Source organism: Giraffa tippelskirchi, chromosome 1 (genome assembly GCF_054371585.1).
Source record: "Giraffa tippelskirchi isolate mGirTip1 chromosome 1, T2T-mGirTip1v1.2.pri, whole genome shotgun sequence".
NCBI classification, from domain to species: Eukaryota; Metazoa; Chordata; class Mammalia; order Artiodactyla; family Giraffidae; genus Giraffa; species Giraffa tippelskirchi.
Window position 1 is genome coordinate 189,989,497 of NC_137275.1, and position 23,187 is coordinate 190,012,683.

The following is a 23,187-nucleotide window of genomic DNA, read 5'->3' on the forward strand; positions in this document are numbered from 1 at the left end:
AAGAACCGGACACGACTTAGCGACTACCACCACCAAGCAGAAAGAAGCAAAAATGTTTAGAGCTGACACTTCTATATTCATTATTTTATTTAAACCTCAGCCTTGGCAGGAAAAGCATCTTGGTATAAAAGTCTTCTTATCACTCTTTTTACAGAGGGAGAAGATAAAACTCCTTAAGATAATTTTCTGATAGTTATACAGTTATAGTAAGGGATGGAGATGCAATTTGAACTCAGCGCTCATTTCCAGCGCTCCCACTCTTTCTGTTTCTCCACAGTATCTAGAATGGACTTTTAGCATTGTCACTGTATTAGCCATTATCATTATTATCGCTGACACCAAGTGTTATTAATCTTTGATGACTTTAATATTTCAGATTTACGTAGTCACAGTCTTTGAGGCACTTGGAGCTCTATGCAACTCTTTTGCTCTTGTTCGGTGCAGAAATGGTAAATATTTATTTGGATTTGATATTGGACGTCATTCTGGTCTCATTCCTGTCTTAAAAGCAATTTTTCATGGGTTCAGACTCTGGACTTGAGAAAATCTGGAATGGAAAACAATGCTTGCTTTGTCCTCAGAAGTCACATTCATGACACACCAGATGTTCTGGTCTATGATAAAAAATTCGTCTTAACTTTTAATGGAAGAAAACATAGACCAGTGATTGGGCCACACATCCTTGACTTTCTTTTTTTATTACTAATATTGATTAAATAGAACTGGGACTGTGGCTCCTCTTGGGTGTACTCCCAGGGACACAAAGTGCTGGAGAACTATTTCTTGGGCATAGGGCCTATTGTCCTACACTAATTTTTACTGTTGGCTCAAATGGTATCCATGGCCAAATAATGGTCTCATTGCTCTTCACTCTTTTATCTCCAAAACAGACCAGAGTGAACTCTGTGCTCTGACTGCTTCCCTTCTTAGCTCCTGTCTGAGAAGCAGCTGGAACCATGTAAGAGGAAGATGTTAACTGATTTCAAGGCAGGACTAGATGCCATAGTTTTGCTCTTTCAAAGATGATAAACCAGGGAGTGCTGAGTTTCCATGTGAATTCCATCCTTGTGCAAGCAAGTGGGAGAGCTGGGATGCAAACCTGAGTCTGTAAAGCCCATGCTGAAACTGTGGTTTTAAGTCATTGAGCCTCTGTCACATGTATACATGTTACATATTAATTTAATTGTTAATTTTTTTACTGAGTGCTGCTTGCTCAGTACTAAGTACTGTTTTATGTGCGGGATATAGAGTAATAAACAGACCAAAACCAGGAAATTATCCCTTATGGAGCTTAAACATCCTTTAATGTACATATATGCTTTCTTTTAATCATAATAACAATGACATATATATATATACACACATGTTGATATAGATCCTTAGCTGTGCATGTCCTTAGTTATATAATCTTGAATAAATTGCTGCATTGAGTCTTAGTCTTCTCAACTGCAAGACAAGGACAAAAGCAACTCTCTCTATATATATATATGTATGTGTATAATGTACATATGATATCCGTGTGTGTATATATATATGTCTATGTATACACATATACATAAAGATGTATAGTTGTTCTTGGTTTGCATTTGAGAAGAATAAGTCTTAATGTAGTGATTTGTTCAAGTTTATGTAGTTGAAGATGGTAGAATTTGAATCAGGATCTCTGAATTCTAGCCATTTCCATTTTATCATACTACCTCTTATGCATATAATTTATAAAAATAGAATTTTTCTGTTTAAAGTGGGATCAGCTTTAGAATAACCAAAAGCACGGATGGCATGACAGGTTATGTGCCATTTTATTATATTTCCAAGAGTTAAGTCCCTTTTTGTGTTTTATTCATTGTAACAAATTTCAGCTGGACAACCACTTTTAGTAGTAGTTTGGGGAATTACCTGTACCTTATTATTTGTATTTGGCAGAGTCTAACAGGAAAAGTGAAAAACGTAGCCAATGAGCTGGTGCCCCAAGAGCTTGTTATCAAGGGTAATCTACAAGGTCCATGGTAGAAGGGTGGGAGAATGAAAGAGTTCATAGCCCTGTGCAGCAATCCCTTTATTTGTGAATTACCAAAATGCAGAGGATATGAAGACATCAGATGAAAATGCTGTCATAAGACCTTTTCCATTAATTACCACTCAAAAGAAAATAAAGAAATGAGAACAAGAAGCATGAATTTCACCTTCAATGAATTTAGGAAAATTGGTTACCCCAAAACACAATTAATGAGGAAGGAAGGCAATGGCAGTGAAAGTCAAACAGGAATGTGGGTAGAGACTGAGAAAGGATGCTTCAGATGCTAATGTCAGACAAAGCTGGTGAGATAAATGTCACTGTCCTGAGAGTCAAAACCAATAGTCTCTTGTTGAAACAACTGGAACAAACATAGAGTCTGATTGTAGACATATCTCTGGATTGTATTTGACAAAGACAGGAAGCACAGTAGGCAACACTGATGAGGGAATTACCCAGACAAACCAGATGTGTCAGAAGCAGCCAGCTGGGGCTTCCCTGGTGGCTCAGTGGTAAAGAATCTACCTGCCAATGCAGGAAACACAGGTTCTATTCCTGGTCTGGGAAGATCCCACATGCTGAGGAACAACTAAGCCCATGTGCCAAAACTGTTGAGCCTGTGCGCTAGAGCCCAGGAACCACAACTCTTAAGCCTACATGACACAACTACTGAAGCCCATGTGCCCTAGAGCCCGTGCTCCACAACAAGAGAAGCCACCACAGTGAGAAGCCCATGCACCACAATGAAGAGTAGTACCTGCTTGTGGCGACTAGAGAAAGCCCACACAGAAGACCCAGCACAGCCAAAAGTAAATAAATACAATTATTTTTTTAAAAAGAAGCATCCAGTTGGTGAGGAAGGGTAGTATGCATTGTGAGCAACTGTACAAACACTGATTTATTTTGCCCACAAGAAGAAGTAAAGCCTAAAAGAAGTTTTCCTACCCCTACCACCACTATTCTTGTATACAAACACATGCACATTTTTGAAATAAGAATTCCTGTTGGCCTAGTGCATTGTCCTAGTCACCCTGCTCTCAAACTTCTGGCAAATAGCTGATCCAGGAAAAACTCACCTCAATCAAAGATGAATATTCTCAAAGAGGTATCTAAATATGATTTATACACATAGACCATGAACGGGAAAAATAGTAAAAAATGATAGGTAAGGACACTTACCTGAAAAAAAAATCAATTTTCATGGAACAGATGGTATTTTTGATCAAGTTCTTTGTCATAATAATAATAAAGATAAAATAATTTCTATATAAAACAATAGCTCAAAACAGAGATGCAATTGCTCAAAGAAAAATAAGTAACAATACAAAACAATGATATAAGCTGGCACAGTTTATGAAAATTATATTAAAGAGAAAAATAAAATCATCTGAGAAATTAAGGCCACATGAGAAGGAATACAGAGGACAAAAGTGAGAAAAGCAAGCACATATATGCTCTGAGTGTCAAGAGAGGCTGGAGAGAATGGGATAGAGATGAATGATGGACACTGAGGTCTAGCATATGTGTAATTGGTGTCTCTAGCAACAATAGCCTTAATGAAGGAACAGAGAATATATTCAATGTTGTAATTAAAGGAAAGCTTCCAGAAATAAAAGAACACTTGAATCTACATGTTGAGAGGGAATGCTACATCCCAGGAGAAAATGAATTACACAGAACAGTCAATACCAAGACATATCCCAGTAAAGGTACTGGACTTCAGTACCTTTAAGAAAGACTCCTTTGGGCAGGCAGGCAAAAATGCCAAATACTTTATAAGTAGAGGGACCAAGTACCAGTCTACTTCTGTTTTCCAGGCAAAATTATTGTGCCCCTTTGACTCTCAAAAGCGTTCTGACTTAGAAAACAAACTACAGGATTGCCCTGGGCAATAAAAAAAGAATGAGAAAAGGAGCCATGCTTCAGATATTATCACAGAGACATTCAGCACCAGAAGGTACTTTTTATAAACTCCTATGAAGTCCTCAAAGAAAGAGAATTTAACTCAGGAAATTTTTAAACCTAACTAAACAGCCAGTCAGATGGTAAAAAATCCACCTGCAGTGTGGGAGACCTGGGTTCAATCCCTGGGTTGGGAAGATCCCCTGGAGGAGGGCACAGCAACCCACTCCAGTATTCTTGCCTGGAGAATCCCCATGGACAGGGAAGCCTGGTGGACTGCAGTCCACGGGGTCACAAAGAGTCAGACACTACTGAGTGACTGAGCACAACCAACCAGTCAAATAAAAACAGAACAACCATTTCTTTTTTGGATATGCATAAACCAATTAGTATAATTCTTCCAAGTGCTTCCTGAATAAACTGTAGAAAGCAATCTTCAGCTAACCAAGAAAGAGAAGGTGAAACTGTAACAGATGTGCCCAAACTTAAAATCATCGTATCTTTCCATTCTGTGCAATATGTTTCTTTTTGCCTACTTCAGCTAATGTTATCACAAAATTCAGTAGTCTAACTAGCAAATTGGGACTTATCCTAATCACCCTAGTCCCCTCATTCTCACATCTAATCAATCATTAAGTCATATCAAACTGCAAAGCTTTCTTTCAAATCTCTCCTCTACTTTCCATCTCTACTGCCAAGCGTTAGTTCAAGTATGACTCTCTCTCATCTGGATTATTGCCATATTCTCCTAGGTTGCAGGAGTAATTTTAAAACATTTATCAATTGGCATGGCACAGACAGAAGCTACAGGGGCTTCCCTGGTGGCTCAGCTGGTAAAGAATCTGCCTGCAATGTGGGAGACCTGTGTTTGATCCCTGGGTTGGGAAGATCCCCTGGAGAAGGGAACGGCTACCCACCCTAGTATTCTGGCCTGGAGTACTCCATGGACTGTATAGTCCATGGGGTCACAAAGAGTCGACTCAACTGAGCGATTTTCACTCACTCAGTCATGGCACAGACGCTGACCAATCAAAAGGATACCAGTCACAGTGATGGTCCAGCACACCGGTCCTTGTCAGCTGTCTTTTATCCCTTGCCTAATTAGTCTCCTTGCCTCCAACCATCTACTTGCTCCAATCCATCATCTGCACTGCAGTTATGATGATTTTCTATAGCATCTAGTGGATCATGTCAACTCCTCGACTCAAGTTCTTTTAATAGTTTTCCATTACGTACGTTGTAGTCCTATGGATGAAGACTAAACTCTGATATGATGAAGAAGTTCTTTTAGAACCTGATCCACACCTGGTTCTTTAAGTTTCAAATCTTATTCCTGTCTCACATTCAGTGCCCTCAGCCATACTGAACCTATAAGCTCTTTGAGATTCATGTGTGCAGTCAACAAGTCAAGTGGACTATCTGGAATAGGAATTCCTCTGAAAGGCCCTGATTCTAGTTCTGGAATGACATCTGAGCATCAACAGAATCTACAATGTTCCAGGGCCAAGGGGCAAAGTGACTTACTCAACAGGATACAAGCAAGAGATCTCTTATTCCTCACTTCCCTCTCATTTTGAGTTTCCTATGTTTATTAAACAGCCAGTCACTTTATATTATATACACATTTCATCACTTTTTTGGATTAGTTAACTGACAGTCCCTAAGGAGTGGATTCTCAAAGAGAGGCTGTTTCCTATCATTTGTAACACATCAGCTACCTGTCCCACACACTAAAGCAAGGCTGCCTCTAGGGACCAGAATTCTGTCTCTCATTTGCTGATTTAACAAGTATTCATTGGGCATCTCAAGTGCTGGGTATTTGTTGGGCATCTCAGACATAGCTGGATGTTCCACATCCAGGATTGAGACAGATATGGGCTCTATTCTTTTGAGCCTTCAGTCTAAAGTGGCCCACAAATGACCACAAATTACAACAAGGACACAGAGTCCAGCTAAAGAGACTAGGTGGGAAATATCCATGGTCAGAGATTAGCAAAGTCCTCCCTGAGGAGATGCTACTTAAACTATGACCTGAAGGCTGAGAAGGCACCAGGCAAAGAGGCACAGTGGTGAAGAATCTGGGAGACATAAGAGATGCATGTTTGATCCCTGGGTAGGGAAGATCCCATGGAGAAGGAAATGGCAACCTGCTTTAGTATTCTTGCCTGGGAAATCATATGGACAAAGGAGCCTGGTGGGCTACAGTCCATGGGATCGCAAAGAGTTGGACACAACTGAACAACTGAGCATACACACACACACAAGCACAGTCTAGGCAGAGAGCTAGTCTTTGAGGAGAAAAGCAAAACTACAGTAGATTTCTTTGAATAGTGCTTAGAAACAGCATCTCATCCGGGACTTCCCTGGCAGTCCAGTGGTTAAGACTTTGCCCTCCATTGCGGTGGTTGTGGGTTAGATCCCTCGTCAGGGAGCTAAGATTCCACATGCCTCATGGCCAAAAGCCAAAACATAAAACATAAGCACTATTGTAACAAATTCATTAAAGACCTTAATAAATAGTCTGCATTTGAAAAGAATCTTTAAAAAAAAAAAATAGCATCTCATTCACTTATGCAAGGAACAGTTTCTATGGTTTGCAGATTTCTAATCCTTGTAGAAAGAAATCAGACCATCCTATTATGAGTAGGCTTGTGAATAGTTTGGTGGAAAAACCACATTCAGAATCCCATTCTCCTAAATGTGTTATGTCAATTTCCCTTTACTCATCTTTGTCCATGACAGCCTTCCCCTCTGCAGTGCCCACTGACAACCCCTACTGCAACATTTCCACCATCCTTTGAAGGACCATCCAGCTCCAGCTCCCCCATGGGAACTTCTCTGACCACTCCACCTCTCTGTGATCACTGTCTTCTCTGGGCTCTATCAGTGCTTCTGTCTTCTTAGACAAGCTATTTTCCATGAATTATTTCCTCCTAGAGGCATGAGACTTGCTCTCTTCCCGTGATCTAAAACTAAACATCACGTCTCTGTCCAGCCTCCAGTTCTTCACCCTGTACCTGATGGATCAGCTATAACATTTGTTCAGTTTAGCAGTTTCAAATCTAAATAGACTACTCTACCTACCCTAAGAATTCTGTATAGCCAAAGTTCAACATTGGAAGTAGGATCATTTGGGTTTTTATGAAGGGATTTGACTGGATGGATACATAAAGATATACAGAAAAATACTTAAAGTCATATGTATTCTCTCCTCCAATTCAGCACCACAGAACATCTACCAAGTAAGCAAAAGCTGTAGTAAAATTCCCCAACAAGAGTTCAGGAACTAGCAGCCATGAGAAAATCCCCAAATTTAGGTATAAATTCTGCCCCCCCCCAAAGAAAGAATAAATCCCAAACTCGATTTTTTCCCACTTGAAAAAAAGAGAGAGACAAGTTCCAAATTATTTTTACAGTACAAAAATTTTATTTTTTGTTAGGATAATTTAAAGTTTAAAACTGAAGTAGACATATTCATTTTACAAACAAGATATTCTTTCATAAGTAAGACCATTAAAAACAGTAAACAAAAAAGCTGTCTTTACAAAAAGCTCTGTGCATAGCAACTTTATACTGTATATAACTGACAAAGCAGAAATGATAAAATGAAACTATACAGTTTGAAAATGAGACCTTGCTGTACAAAAGTTAGAGAAGGGGATGGTTTTTAAACCATGCATATTGGAATGTGCAAAGAAAAACTGGGGGAGAATACAATGCTGTAACAAAAAAAAAAGAGATAAATAATGCAGTAAAGTGTCCCTTTAAATGAAAAATCTTAACACAGCTCCTTTTACAAAGATAGGATAGAATTTGTAGTTACCTATAGAAATACTTATTTCAAGTGGCACAGAAATAACCTGGAACCAGAATGATTTAACAGCAATGACTAAAGAGGACAGAGTAGCTTTTTTTTTAATTTATTAGTACACTAAACATTATCCTTACACACATTTGTACACTTAAATAGATCTGTCGCTGCTGAGGTTCTAGCTGAATGGTCAAAGATGTCTGGTATTTAGTTACACACATTTTTCGGTGTAAAGCTACCGAGAAACTCTACAATCATTTTGAAGACAGTACTGCACTCATCTTCATGCAAGAGCAAAATTCACAGATTCTAAAAGCAATGCTACTTAAAAAAACATTTCCTTATGTTGGATTGGCTGGAATCCAGGTCTAAACATGCTTAATTTCGTTCTGCCTTCACTTTTGGATGGTGGTGTTTGTCATCCACACTCTTCCTCTTCCATCAGATTTTTCACTGGGGAACGTTCTCCTGTGTGTTTCCCTGTTTTGTTGTTTTGTTTTTTTGGTGCTTTAGGCCCTGACTGTGAAGGACAGTCAGCAGGATTACAAGCATGCCACGTTTCCAAACTTTTGGATTATCATGTGCGTAGAAATAATATTTGGGTCATATTGGGTAAGTTCTGGAATAAAGGCAGATAAGACCATTGAGGGTTGAATAGATGTGGGCAAATGGAAGGGAGGGAGAATTATGATGTCATCTAAACTTGGCTCAGCTGCACTGAAGATGTTTTTCCAGGAAAGCTGCATCAATTTCTAATTGGAATCCTAACCTGATCCCCCAAACTGAAGTCTGTGTATAGGCTGTACTGTGGTGTCACTTAGTCAACAAGGAGAACCCTGGCCTGGAAACAAATGGCATCCTTATTGGCCATTGAGATAAGTCTGGATATATCTCCAAGACCACACAGACTTTCAAGACTTAGCCCCATGTTAGCAGCTCCTTCAAGATTTCTCCCGCTAAGAGCTAGTCCCAGAACTTACGAGAGCCCGTCACAGGCCTAGGGAAATGTGCTATTTGGAACACGGGTGCCCCTACCCTCTGACTTTGCTAAAAATCTAGGTTTCCATTTCTTCAAATATCAGAGGAGAGAGTTAGGGCTTATAACCTGCCTCTTCAGCATCCTATCACATTCTTGCCTGGAAATTGTGTCAAGCAGGATTCATAGTTTGTTTGTTTTTTTTTTTCAGGTGAGTTTAATGCCATGAAAGGAGAAATCTGCAGTGATAAGGAAAGATGTGGACATCCTAATATTGATAAGGAGGAGTCTGAGAGACAGAGTCACCTTCTTCAAACCTGCTTCTGAAGTTCTATGGGGCTTACATCTCTATGCTGAAGCAGATCACTAAAGAGGAGGGAACGTGGGGCTCTGAACAGGAAGATTCCACAGAGGCCAGTTGGTTGGGGAAGTCATGTGACTTTGGCTGTCATTAAGGTGAGCCCCGCCTTTTCCTGGGAGTTGCAAAGCCAGGGGTGCACTGAGACAGGGAAGTTCTCTGCACTTCTCAGGGGAGAATGTCGGGAGCTAATGTGAATTCTTAAAAATTATATATTCACAAAGAGTGAATACCAAAAGGGACATGTAGGCTATTAGAAAGCAGACGGAGCTGGGAATGGATGGATGGGTTTGAGTATTTGTGTACGTGCAAGGACTTGCATCTTTGTCTCTGCACCGGGTTGTTCTACATAAGGTACATATTCTTGCCTGTGTGGGTCAATAAAATGATGGAAAAAGAGGGGGGTGTGGGACAGGGGATAAGAGTCTAGTAAGTAACTGCAGTAATAATCACACACCTTTTAAACTTGTTACTACCTGTTTCCATCACTTCCATTTTACATCAGGAAGAGAAATTCCTCTCTCTTCCAAAAAGGTTTGAATTTCTACCTCTACTTACAATAAGTTACACATTTATTTATTTAAATAATTGTAAAACATTTTAAAATTTTTCCCTTTTTTTGTTTTTTTGTTTGTTTTTTAAGGAGATTAAACTATAAGCAAACACACATACAACCACATTTCATCATTCAATTCAGGTTTCGTTTTAACAAAGTCTTTCATGCTGGTACCCTGTTTTGTTCAATTTTTTTTTCTGCATAAACTAAATTGGTATCTGAAAGGCTTCATAGAAAATAGAAACTTTCAACTTTTTTTTTCCTACAAAGAAAAACAAATAGTATCCAAAATATTAAGCATGAATCGTTTGCCAATTTTTTTTCTTAAATATTTTACAAACATAGGAAGGTGGTTCTCATAATGTTCGTAACAAAGAATTGCATTTCTGCTCTTAGCACTGACTACGTCAATGACATCTTTTGTCCTTGTTCCCAAGAGGGTCAGTTTGTGTAGCTACCATCAGAGCTACATGAGAAACAGGAGACCAGGTTAAGAGGTGGCTCCTTGCAAAGCCAGATCAGTCCATCATGTTCACTTGGGGGCACAACTCTCCCCAGAGAGCTCCTAGTACTTTGTTATTGGTCCATCAGAGTAAGTAGTTTTGTGCTATAAGAAAGCAGTTCTTCCTCTTCTTTACATTGGGGGCACGACAAGTCCAGTCATGGCTGCAAGGAAAGAGTGGACACAAGCGTGAGACTTAGAGACTCTTTACATTAAAGTCTAGAACCCAGAGAGAGGGGTAGCGGATGGGATGGACAGTCTGGAACAATCCAGGGTGATGGTACCTTCAGCTGATATGGGAACCCACTGTCTTCAGGTCCCAGGTGGTGCAGTGGTAAAGAACCTGCCTGCCAATGCAGATGCAAGAGACTCAGTTCGATCCCTGGGTCAAGAAGAGACCCTGGAGGAGGAAATGGCAATTCACTCCAGTATTCTTGCCTGGTGGGCTGTGGTCCAAGAGGTCACAAAGAGTCAGGGACACGACTGAAGTGCCTGAGCACTGCACTGGTCTAGCAGACAGCCAGCAAGAGGCACTGAAGCCTTAATCACTTACCGTAACACAAAGCTTGCTGCCTTACTGAATCACTGAACGTAACACAAAGCTTGCTGAAATTTTGCTTCAGAGGCCAAGAATCATGTTGCGTTTTATATTAATGAGTTGTATAAGTGACATATAAAGATGTACTGAATTGCAATATGGATATATGTGTAAGATAGTTTTCATTATTAGACTAAAATAATTTCTAGATTATAGAGTTTCAAATCACTTAGCTGGAAGAGGAAAATAAATTCCAGGTACCAAGCCTATTGAGTTACTTACAAGGCATCATTTATAACAAATCAGACTTTCTACCCATCCTGGGTTTCTATCCATTCTAGCTGAAATTTGATGAGTTTTCTAACTGGTTCATCTTCCTTTGAGGTGCACCACTATCTGGGCTTCCCTCATAGCTCAGTTGGTAAAGAATCTGCCTGCAATGCAGGGGACCCCGGTTCTATTCCTGGGTTGGAAAGATGCGCTGGAGAAGGGAAAGGCTACCCACTGCAGTATTCTGGCCTGGAGAATTCCATGGACTGTATAGTCCCATGGGGTTGCAAAGAGTCGGACACGACTGAGCGACTTGCACTTTCACTATCTGTGATGCCCATTCACTAAGGGATGCTGATTCACTGGAACAGAAGGCTTAATTTAGCCCTAATTTAGGAGTCACCCCAATCTCTACTCTTAACCCCCAATCCAAGTGCAGTGTCCAGTGCCCTAGTCCGTCCATCCATCCTAGTCCCTAGTGCAGTATCCATCTGGTCAAGTGGAAAATGCCTGTCTGGGTGGTATCAGGTTCAAGGTGTCTCCTTGATATGAGAAATAAAGCAGCGTCAGCACAATGTAGAAAAATCACACACCAAAATGCACCCCTCTGGCTTTGGCTTTCAGGGGATAAACCCACCAAACTTACACATTCTTGGAACCTGGCAGAGTAGTTTCCTTGTGTCCAAATGTCACACTGTATTTAGAATTTGATCCTTTGAGTTTTATTGTCAAAGCCTCATCTAGAGGGCTTATCAAACATCATAGAAGCGTTGGGCCGAATGGTGTTCACTAGGCTTATAAGCAAATGGCCAAAATTCTTCCTGCTTCTTCCAACATCTCTCTCCATCCCCTTCCTTCCTTCCTTCCTTCTTCTTTCCTACCCCTCCCCTCTTCGCTCCTCCTCCCTCTCTCTCTACCCCTTCTCTCTATGCCAGCTCATCTTCTCAGGCAAGATTGTCAGCCGTCTATTTCCCTGCCCATACAGCCTTTATTGAATGTTTGTGAGATCCGGATTAAGGTCTTACACAGCTAGCAAAGCCTTAATTATTTTTGCCTGTATTACTATATATTGAATCGATGTAACTTTTCAATAAAGGCAGTTCAATTCCGGACACTCCCCGATGATTTGGAGATATAGGAGCTCTGGTAATTATCCCAGAGTGTAGGAAGGTTTTGTTTTTTTTATTATTCTATTCTTTTTTCTCCTGGAGGGAGCTGGAAAATGAATCTGGCACATAGTGCATAATATTATCTTGACAATCTATACTCATCAACTGTGAATGCCTGATAAATGAGGTGGAAGGTGGGGGAAATGAATAGGGCACGTTGAGCTCCCCGGCAGTAGGTCTGGGGCTCACATTTTCAACTTTAACTTGCCTACTACACTTCAGCCTCATCAGCCCCTTCCTTTTCCTGCATCCTCAAGAGAGTTATCTGAAGAGCTTATTAAAAGGGCAGAGCCTCTCTGAGAACAAGATCTACTGCATGTCTGGAGAACAACATATTTCACGGATTTTGCTTTTTCCTGGTGTCATGTTGGGCACTTGGGTGGGCGAGACTCTGCTCCGTGGTGACCCTGACTTCTTGCTTGCAGAAACCATTGCCAGTGTGTACATGTCCATCACACTGCTATATTTAAAATGGATAACCAATAAGGGCCTACTGTATAGCACAGGGAACTCTGCTCAATGTCATGTGGCAGCCTGGATGCGAGGGGAGTTTGGGGGGAAACGGACACCTGTATATGTATGGCTGAGGCCCTTTGATGTTCGCCTGAAACTATCACAACATTGTTAATCAGGTACACCCCAATGCAAAATAAAAGGTTTTTTAAAAAAAAGAAACTCGCCAACAGACAGAAAGCAAAAGTTAATTGGGAGAATGCGTAACTGCACGTTGTCCAATTTCTTTTTACCTTTGACATTTTATGGGAATGTAACAGTTACTCTTCAGTTCAGGTAGAAAGTTAGTATGGATGAATGCTGAAGAGAGCAACTACTATAATATTTCTGTCCCCGAAGAGACAAAGGGCTGCCAGAACTCAGGCTCTGGGATCAAAATGTCTGAGTTCAAGTTCTTCAGTCACTGGCTGTGTGGTCCTGGGTGAGCTCCTTAACTAGACATGGTGATAACTGTATGACCTTTGCCTTTGGCTCACAGGATGCTGGAACAAGATAATTCGTGTAAAGTGCTCGGTCCAGCATCTTACACGTGGGGTCCAGGCACGGTCCACGAGTCTTGGAGAGTGTTGGCTGTGCAATCTTCCTGCAGGCGACTGAGACCACCTCACCTTACAGCAGGAGAAGAGAAGAACCTCCCTCTAGCCTGTGATTTTCAGGCTCCACCTCAGACCACCTTTTCACTCTCCCACTGTCTGTCCCTAAAGAGATGGAGCATCCTGCCGTTCAGCCGCCGCCACCCCAGGATCCCTTCATTCAGTGGCTGTGGGCAGCATGTTCAAGGTCAGCTTGGCTCTCTCTGTCTCTGCACCAACAGGACACCTGGTGTTGCTGGACCTTGAACTGCTGGTCACTTGGTCCAAAGGAGGAAGAACAGGAGTGAAGGCTTCTTGAAGGCATCCTTTGTCAGCCCCAGCCTCTCTCTGCCGGGCATGTCCTTCGCTTTTCCTAGTTCTTCACACATGTAACTTCTCAACACCTTGAGACCAATCAGTTCTCCTGTTGAACAGGCTAGGAACCCAAGGTTCTTGGATGACAGTGACTAGTATGGATGCCCCAGCATGTGGAAGGCTGAGCTCCAATTCTAGCAACATCTGATGAAGTCAAGTTCATATACAAGGACCTACTGTGTAGCACAGGGAACTCTGGTTAATGTCACGCTCCATTGTTCCAACGTTCTTCCCACTGTGGGTTGTCTTTGAGGTTCTCCGAAGAATTCTCTCTTAGTTCTCCATACGCAAGTTTATATTTTCATAGTTCTAAGTTTTTTAGTCTCCAATTCCTAATTTAAGTATCCTTTTTGTTCTTTTCTCCTTCTCTTCCACCTTTTCCTTCTCCAGCCCCTCCCCATCCTCTTCCTCCTTCTTAAGGTTCAAATCACCAAGGGAATTTGGAGGGAGTTGTAAGACTCCAACCTGGAGGAGGAAGGAAAACCCACTCCAGTTTTCTTGCCTGGAGAACCCCATGGACAGAGAAGCCTGGTGGGCTATGGTCCATAGGGTCACACAACTCCATTCTGACCAGTGGATCACAGAAGGCCTTGGGCATGCAGCCATCAGCACAGTGGGGATTCCAGGCCATGACAGCCAGTGAAAAATTTGCCCTGGCCTCTCTGAGGGCCAAGAGCCAGGTAGGACCCGTAGGTGGGTCACCCTGGATACCAAAGACCCAAAAAATCTGAGTCAGTTAGCTCTGCTCCCTAACTCAGTCCCTGCATGAGAGAGGGGTGGCAGGTGGCAGTCAAGTTATACTTTTCTTCCTCCAAGTGAAGCTGAAAATACTGGCAAGAGTTGCCTGGAGGGAGGGAAAAGCCGTACCCTCCCTTTCCTCCTCTGACACTTGCGCTCACCCTTAGTCCTTCTTGGGCCTCTCACTCTGCATTTCCCTGAAGAGACCTGTGTGGCCCCCACCAGACTTAAGGGACATAACTAAAACCACAAGACTTGGAAAGGGGAGACATCATTGCTGAAGAGGTGGTAGGGAAGGGGAAAATGTGGGGAAAATTCAGCAATTGTTATACTTAAAATGGATAACCAACAGGAACCTAGTGTACAGCACAGGGAACTCTGCTCAATGTTATGTGGCAGCCTGTATGGGAGGGGAGTTTGGGGGGAGAATGGATATATGTATATGTATGGCTGAGTTCCTTCGCTGTTCACCTAAAACTGTTAATCAGCTATGTTGTTTAGTTGCTAAGTCCCATCTGACTCTTTGCGACCCCATGGACTGCAGTCCGCCAGGCTTCTCTGTCCATGTGATTTCCCAGGCAAGAATATTGGAGTGGGTTGCCATGCCCCACTTCAGGGGATCTTCCCGACCCAGGGATTGAACCCACATCTCTTGCATTGGCAGGCAGATTCTTTACCACTGAGTCATCCCCTATACTCCAATACAAAGTATGGAAATATATATACTACCATATATAAAATAGATAGCCAGTGGGAATTTGTGGTATGACTCAGGGAACTCAAACTGGAGCTCTGTGACAACTTAGAGGATGGGTGGGAGGGGACATATGTATACCTATGGCTGACTCATGTTCATGTATAGCAGAAACCAACATAATATTGTAAAGCAATTATCCTTCAATTAAAAATAAATAAATTTTAAAAAATTCAGCAACTGTTCTCTTATTCTAGTCTGGAGGTAAGGCTATCATGGGGAAAGTTCTGGGCATGTCCCCTCATGCTAGGCTAGAAACCACTGGCCTTTGATGAGAGATGGGGCAGTGGAGATGCTTAGCTACAGGCTCAGCCTGCTTCTCACTGAATCTGACATCTGGATGAAAAGCAAAATATATATATATATATATTTTTTCTTCCCCTTCAAATATACAGATGTTTCCAACTATTCCCACACTGGGTGGCATGTAGACCCAGCTGCTTTGTCTCATTAGAAGCAAAAGAATTTTCAGGGGCTCTTCTGAGGGCTGGGTTTTCAAATCTTATTTCACACTTTGTCTGTCAAGTCACTTGACTTCGAGGAGGCACCATCACTCTAATGGTAGAAACATGGCAGGAACATGCCATACCTCCCGGAGCCGTGCTCAGCCCCAGCTAGCGAAGATACCCTCACAAGTATCCCCCCGACAAGGCTCAGGATCCCCTGTGCAATCATAAAGCCACCAGGCAGATGCTGTTCCAAGGTCAACACAGTCCATCAAGGCTGTGCTGACCTCAGAGGCTTTGATCCACGAGGGGGGTTACCCGAACTTCTGCCCTCTTTGGTTTTATCCAACACCGCCTGTCGTGAATGTTTGCATGTCAAGTCGCAAGGAGCAGCCTAAAAATAATGTGGGGCATCAGGCTCCTCCAGCGCTCAGCAGTTTCCAATTTGCTCTCATGCCATCAGCTGCTCCCATTCACAATGAGGTGATTAGATTCTCATGTGCTCATCATATGCATGCTACATCATGTTGTATTATATTTTAGGACATCACTGAAGAACAGGTTTCATGGGTGATATTAATGCTTGTTCTTAGACACAGTATATCTTTTTTCCTTTCTTCTCTACCCCACCCTTGATCAGGCACCTGCTATCAATTTCACCAGCATGAAACCAGAATTCTCAGAACTCGCTGGTTGCTTCTGATGGATCTTGTCCATTGGTGCCACGGGACTAGGAATGCAGTGTGGGTGGCAAGCCGATTCATGTGGCACCTGCTGTGGTGGTCAGGTACCTTAAGGGAAACAGTGACATGGTCTTGTGAAAAGCAAGGTCTGGAGGGCTTCCCTGGCAGCTCAGTGGTGAAGAATTCGCCTGCCAATGCAGCAGACACAGGTTTGATCCCTGATCCAGGAAGATCCCACGTACCATGGAGGAACTAAGTCCATGCGCCACAACTACTGAGCCTGTGCTCCAGAAACTGGGAGCCTCAACTACTGAAGCCTGATGCTCTAGAGCTTGTGCTCAGCAACAAGAAAAGCCCTCAAACCACAACTAGAGAGCAGCCCTCACTTACTGCAACTAGAGAAAAGTTTGCACAGCAATGAAGATACAGTAGAGCTTAAAAAAAAAAAAAGGCAACATCTGGAGAGTCCAGACACTCCTGGAGGGTCCATATGGCTCTGTTCTTAGTTGCTCAGTCGTGTCTGACTCTTTGCAACTCTGTGGACTGTAGCCCACTAAGCTTCTCTGTCCCTGGGGATTTTCCAGGCAAGAATACTGGAGTGGGTTACCATGCCCTCCTCCAGGGGATCTTCGCAACCCAGGGATTGAACCCAGGTCTCCCACATTGCAGGTGGATTCTTTACCATCTGACCACCACCCTACCATAGTTAGTTCTGTGTCCTTGCGGAGTTGTCTGACTCCTCTATTATTCCCCCATCTTGCCCTAGGATAGAGAACTAGCCCAGTTCTACAAGCCATGCTGGTCCTGCGATGAAAACACCAAAGCATCTCCTCGTAGGGAAATGGCTAGAGACACAGAAGGATGCAGGGCTGTTTGCTCTCACTTTTTGGACTCTGTGGCACATGGACCATGCTGATTCCCAAGGTGCTACAGCTTGCTTACCTCTGAATCCATTTCCATTGCCACTGGAGCAGGCAGGCGAAGGGGAGCCTTGGGGCCTGATGACAGGGGCAAAGGCACTCTTCTGTTTGACAGCAGGAAAAACTGAAGAGGAAAACGGGAGGATGGAGGATGTGCTGGAAGATCCAACAGTGGGACTTGATGACATGACTGGAAAGCAAAGGACAGTCCTTCTTTAGAAAGAGAAAGATCTAGGAGTTACGTTCTTTCTTCAGTACATACAACCAGTACATACTGATTGCAAAATTACGTGTTTGTTTCAGGCATTGTTCCAGATTCCAGGGATTTGAGAAGTTGAATGTGACAACGACCCTGCCCTGTTCCTTGGGAGGAATAGACAAACAAAACAACGAGCAGGGTCATCATCCTATTGGAGGAGCCAACGTGATGCTAAGGAGATACCTTCGGGCAGGGTGCTTTTCTGCCTGGAGAGTTAGGGAGGCGTCAGCAGGAGGTCATATTGTGATAGGTCTTAATCCACAAGTACTGGGTTGGCCAAAATGTTTGTTCAGATTTTTCTGAAAGATATTGTAGAAAAACCCAAACTAACTTTTTGGCCAACCCAATAGAAGCTCAACACGAGAAGGCTAAGACCAACCTCTGAAAAATGATCAAGTCTACTGAAAAACAGAAACCTTTTTTTTTTAATCCTAAAATGTAATCCTGTCTGGGAGCCATGTGCCTCCCTGGCAGTTCTCAGGGCGCCAGAGATTTGCTCTGTAGGGTAGGCATCTTCTCGGAGCGCGCCATCTCTATGGGCCACTTCCTCATTAAATGTAAAAGTTTATTAACATTGAAGAGATTACCTCCCTTCTCCCTCTACTTTCAGAGCTCCTGGGAAATAAAGCTGCAAGCCAGCCTCATCTGATGTAATGTGTAGGAAAAAAACACACCAGTGTTAACATTAAAATGACTTCAAGGAAGCCAAAAGCTAACTGTCGTGATTTCCAAGAAAAATAAAGGCAACTTACACAACAAAGTACCCCACCTCTTAATGTCAGATACTCCACCAACTTACATCATACAAGAAGATAATTTTCTTCCAGGTTCAATTTGCTTGAGAAAGAGGTAAACTTGAGTTCACACACTTAACATTGTTAGAGATAGCATTTTATAGTATATGGTCAAGTTTCAGGGACTCATTCTAACATAATGTCCAGAATTCTGAACTGTCCCATCATATGACTTAGAATTACTGGAACATAATGGCAAAGGCCATAATAAAGACTAAGAGTGCTGACTTCTACTTCATATCATCAGTGGTCCAGATAGTCCACAAGTAAATCTGAAACTGAGGACATGAAAATGAGTTAATATTTCAAGTATAAGGTGAATTTTGGAGGTCCAGTGTTCTGATGGCCTTTGTAATACTCCATCCTCGTTTTTCCCCTCTCCCTATAAACATAGACATTCAGCTGTGTTCACACAGTTGCGTATATAAAGCAATATTATGGCATGCCTCCCATGCAATGTCTTTTACAACTGAACTACAAACCAAAGACTTAAAAAAAAAAAAAGTTTTATCTAAAAACTGCTCATCCTGAAGTGGTCCTGATTTAAAGGGTGATATAAAAGGAAGCATTGGAATACATCCCAGTCTTCAAAAGAAAAAAAATTGGTGGTATTTGTAGCACTAGTGGTAAAGAATCCGCCTGCCAATGCATGAGACATAAGAGACAGGGATTCGATCCCTGGGTCAGGAAGATCCCCTGGAGGAGGGCATGGTAACTTACTACAGTATTCTTGGCTAGAGAATCCCATGGACAGAGGAGCCTAATGGGGTCGCAGTCCACAGGGTGGCAAAGAGTCAGATACGACTGAAGCAACTTAGCATGCATGCTCATGGGAGAGGATATAGGGTTAAGCCTGGAGAATGGATTTTATTCACTGGTCCAAGTCAGTCTCCTCTCTAGCCTTGGTTTTAGCGTCAGTGAAATGTGTGTGTGCGCACAGGGTGAGTGGCTGGGACCTCTCCTCTTTCTGTAACGCACAGAATTAGAGGCCAAAGGAAAGCTGATATGTGGAAACCCCTGATTCTGACCACCATCCAGTCTCTGCCATACCATGTGATCCATGTGGGTACCAAAATGGTGCCTTGGTTTCTGGGTCTGCAATAGCAGAATCTCCTCTCATACACCATGAGAGAGGAGGATTTTTATAATGTGAATTAGGCACACACACACACATGCATACATATACTTAATTCCATTTATATTTGGCATATGAGTCATTTCTAGTAACAGATCCTAAAGCATGCTTATTAGCATGGCCACCTCTCAGCGGGAAAGGAGTCATCTCAGACTTCACCAAGTGACTTAAAATTGCTGCAGAATTGAATAAACACAAAGCTGTAAAGTGCCCATTTAAAATATTGTCAACAAAATTTTTGTCAAATGTCAGATTATATACAAATTTAAAATTTAATACTTTTATAATAAAAATCCTAAAAGGAATTTTAATATGCATATGTTAGCAAACATAATTTCTATGTTTATTTAAAAAAATGCTGTAAGAGCCAGAAGTTTCATTAAAATTTTTTGAAGAAGTCTTAATATCTTAACAGACATTAAAACTTATTGTAGATCTACACCAATGAAATCAGTGTTATAACAGCATAGAAATAGGCAAGCAAATCCTTGGAGAAAATTGAGTCCAGAAATAGACCTGGATATATAGGAGAATTAAAACTTAATAAAGGTGAAATTTCAAATTAGTGGGGAAATAAACACATAGGAACAATACACTAGCCATTTGGAGACAAAATTTAGAGTGCTTCCTCATATTAAACACAAAAGTAAATCTAAATAGATTAAAGGGTTATTTTTAAAAACAAAATTATAAAGGAGCTAGTAGAAAAATGAGGAAGTTATATAAGTTAACTCATCCTTTCCACCCCAAAGCCTAAACAGAACATCATAAGATAGATTTGTCATGTAACAAAAAATTTCTATAACACATACAGAAAAGGCAAATGACAAATTAGGAAAAATATTTTTCATAATTTATTTAGATATATTCAGATCCTCAGTAGCTAATAGGTTTTTATAAACTAATCAGAAAACATCCCAATAGAAAAATAGGCAAAGGACATGAAAAGGAATGTCACAGAAGGAAAAATGAAAATAACCAAAAGGCCTTTATAGACCTATAAATGGTCAGACCAATTAGTAACCAGATGCAAATTAAAACAGTAATGAGATGTTATTTTCCACTTGCCAAATTGATAAAGATTAAGAAAAAATTAAGAGGGCAGGGAAACAGATACTCTCCTTTTCTAAGGGGAGTGCTAACCTCTCTGGAGGAACTTTGGTAATATGTATCAAAGTATTTGAAAACGTCCATGTGTTTTAACCCAGTAATTTAATTTCCAGAAATTAATTCCAAGGAGGTAATCATAAATGTGCAAAAAAAAAAAAAATCCAAGGACATTTTTATAATGATGAAAAACTGGGAAATAAGTGAAATGACTAGCAATAGGATAAACTATATTAAATCCATAAAATGGAACGCTATGCAAATGTTAAAACTAAGATTAGAGAAGAATATTTAATGGCATGGAAAGATATGCATCCTCAGATGAGTAAAGCAGAATACATAATAATATAGACAATGAATCCACTTTTACTTTTTAAAAAAACATACAAAGCAAAAGTGTAATAAGATGTGATAGGCATCCAATTTTTCTTTCTTTTTTTTTGGCTGCACCATGTGGCTTGTTGGATCTTGGTTCCATGATCAGGGACTGAACCTGGGCCCTCTGCAGTGAGAGATTGGAGTCCTAACCACTGGACCACCAGGGAATTCCCACATCCAAATTTTTAACAACATTATCTAGCAGACAGGATTGTGAAAATTCTTGAATTTCTTTCTTTTACTCATCCATATTTTCAAAATTTTCTATAATGAATGTGTATTACTTTTGATGTAGCAGAAAACAGTAAAAGCTGTTAAAAGAAACAAATGGAAAAATCTCATTTCTTTGGGAAAAAATAATACAGTCCTTAGCAATAGACATAATAGCTTTCCTGCCATTAACATTTCTCTTCGATCTAAGGCTTAACTGCCTGTAAGCAAGGTTACCCATTAACCTTTCTGCTACAAAAAAAGCAAAGCACCAATAAATTTACAAATTCCTGGGAAAACCTTGTTGATTGTAGTTAACTTTGCAATGTAAACGTCACTCCTAATATCTGTTTTCCATTCTTAGGACACAGGTCTATATCACTGATGAATTTTATGGAGCCTAGCTTCATATCTGTGACTTTGAGAATTTTGTCATTTTTCTTCTACTCTCTTTTTCACTGATCTTATGGCAGAAGCCCATTAGCTGTGCATCTGAGCAGACGCTGCAGTTTTCAAAATATATCTATCCATGACTGCAAGGCTTACTTTAAAAGTTACCACTGGTTACCTCTGCAAAGAAATAAAGTGTGTCATTTTGTTCTCTTTTTTATCTAGAAATGCTTTTCAAAGCGTCTGTCATGAGGTTACAATTGTCATTTTGTTCAGTTGCCAAGTCATGTTCAACTCCTTGTCATATTATTTTTTCCCCCTTTCTGAAGAAAAAGACAATAGAAACACACCGAAGTATTAACAAGGTGTTTTTGTTGTTTGGTTGGTTGGTTTGTTTTGTTTTAATGGCAGGAGTAATGCTTTCTTTTAAAAGCTATTGTCAGGACTTCCCTGGTGGTCAAGTGGTTAAGAATGCACTAGCCAATGCTTGGGACACAGGTTGGATCCCTGATCCAGGAGCTATGATCCCACATGCCTTGGAGCAGCTAAGCCCCATGAGCCACCATTACTACAGCCTGCACTCTAGAGCCCAGGGTCCACAGCAAGAGAAGTCACTGCAATGAGAAGTCTGTGCACCACAACTAGAGAGTAGCCCCTGCTCATCACAACTAGAGAAAGCCCAAGCAGCAACACAGACCCAATGCAGCAAAAATAAATGAATAAATATTTTTAAATAATAATAAAATAAAAACTATCATCATCTGTATTCTAAATGTTCTACATAATCATTTAATACTCTACAATAGAAAAAATGTCTTGATATTTATTTTTGAAAATATGAAAACCCTGAGGCCTGGGGCATAGTCCAAGACTATGTATGTAAGTGAAGTAAGAGTCCCTGCGGAGTTCAAACTGGGTGCTCTGTGATGACCTAGAGGGGTGGGATGGGGTGGGACTTGGGGAGGAGGTTCAAGGTGGGGGGGGACATGTATATACTTATGGCTGATTCATGTTGATGTATGGCAGAAACCAACACAATATTGTAAAGCAATTATCCTCCAATTAAAAATAAATAAATTTTTAAAAAAAAGAATCCCTGCGGACAGGTTGGATTCTGTCTGTATGGATCCTGTGTCAAACTTGGCACTGCTTGGTAACTATTCAACTTTGGAAGAAGTGGTTCCCTTGAGAGTTGCAAGTTTGTTGAGTAGAACATCTTTGGGGACATCAGTGTGTACCGTTTTAGGAAAGTTGATCACGCACACTTGAAAATTTCTCTGGACACCTCTCTCTGCGGATAGAGACCAAAGGAAAGGCCAGTGCTTCTGGCCCAGAAATCTCTTGTGAACATGGGGAATTCAGGAAAAACCACTTTTCTGCTTCTTAGGATTGATTGGCTCACACGGTTCCAGCTGGAACTCACTGGGCACACATCCTTCTTTGCATCGAGCCATTGCATTTGTTGGCGTGAAGGGGTCTGTCAGCATTTCATTATAACCCCCTATTGTCAGGGGTTTAGAATTCAGCCATAAAAACTTGCACTGAGCTGGAACTTGGCACACACCGCTACCGCCAGGAAGTGAAGTTTGTATGTGAAATTGAAAAAACATCTGTTTGGCCATTTTTGAAGTGGTGTGAGAGCAAAAGCAGTGAAGATGCAGGGTTTTGATACGCTGTGTTGGCCGCAAAAGCAAGTCAACTTGACCAAGAGGCTTGACTTTATTTCTTTTTTAACGTCTCTGGTAAGTGATTGCTCCATGGCATGCCCTGGCCACATCAGACTAGTTTAAAAAATAAAATGAAAAATCAGAGAAGGG

The 23,187-nt window shown here is 41.3% G+C and overlaps 1 protein-coding gene and 1 long non-coding RNA gene across 4 annotated transcripts in view; one reads left to right on the forward strand and one right to left on the reverse strand.

Moving 5' to 3' along the window:
- Nucleotides 1-7,323: 7,323 nt before the first annotated feature.
- Nucleotides 7,324-23,187, reverse strand: part of EBF2 (EBF transcription factor 2) — a 223,231-nt gene continuing 207,367 nt past the window's right edge. For all 3 annotated transcript variants that reach the window (XM_081516491.1, XM_081516501.1, XM_081516510.1), the window contains 2 exons: nt 17,120-17,287; nt 7,324-10,283 (listed from right to left, as the gene is read on the reverse strand). In XM_081516491.1, coding sequence (XP_081372617.1) covers nt 10,252-10,283; nt 17,120-17,287 — 200 coding nt within the window. In that variant the 3' untranslated portion in view covers nt 7,324-10,251. The remainder of the gene's footprint in view (nt 10,284-17,119; nt 17,288-23,187) is intronic.
- On the forward strand, nt 16,135-18,056 carry LOC145515679 (uncharacterized). The gene is made up of 2 exons (XR_014060967.1): nt 16,135-16,281; nt 16,944-18,056. It is a non-coding gene; the product is annotated as an uncharacterized LOC145515679 (long non-coding RNA).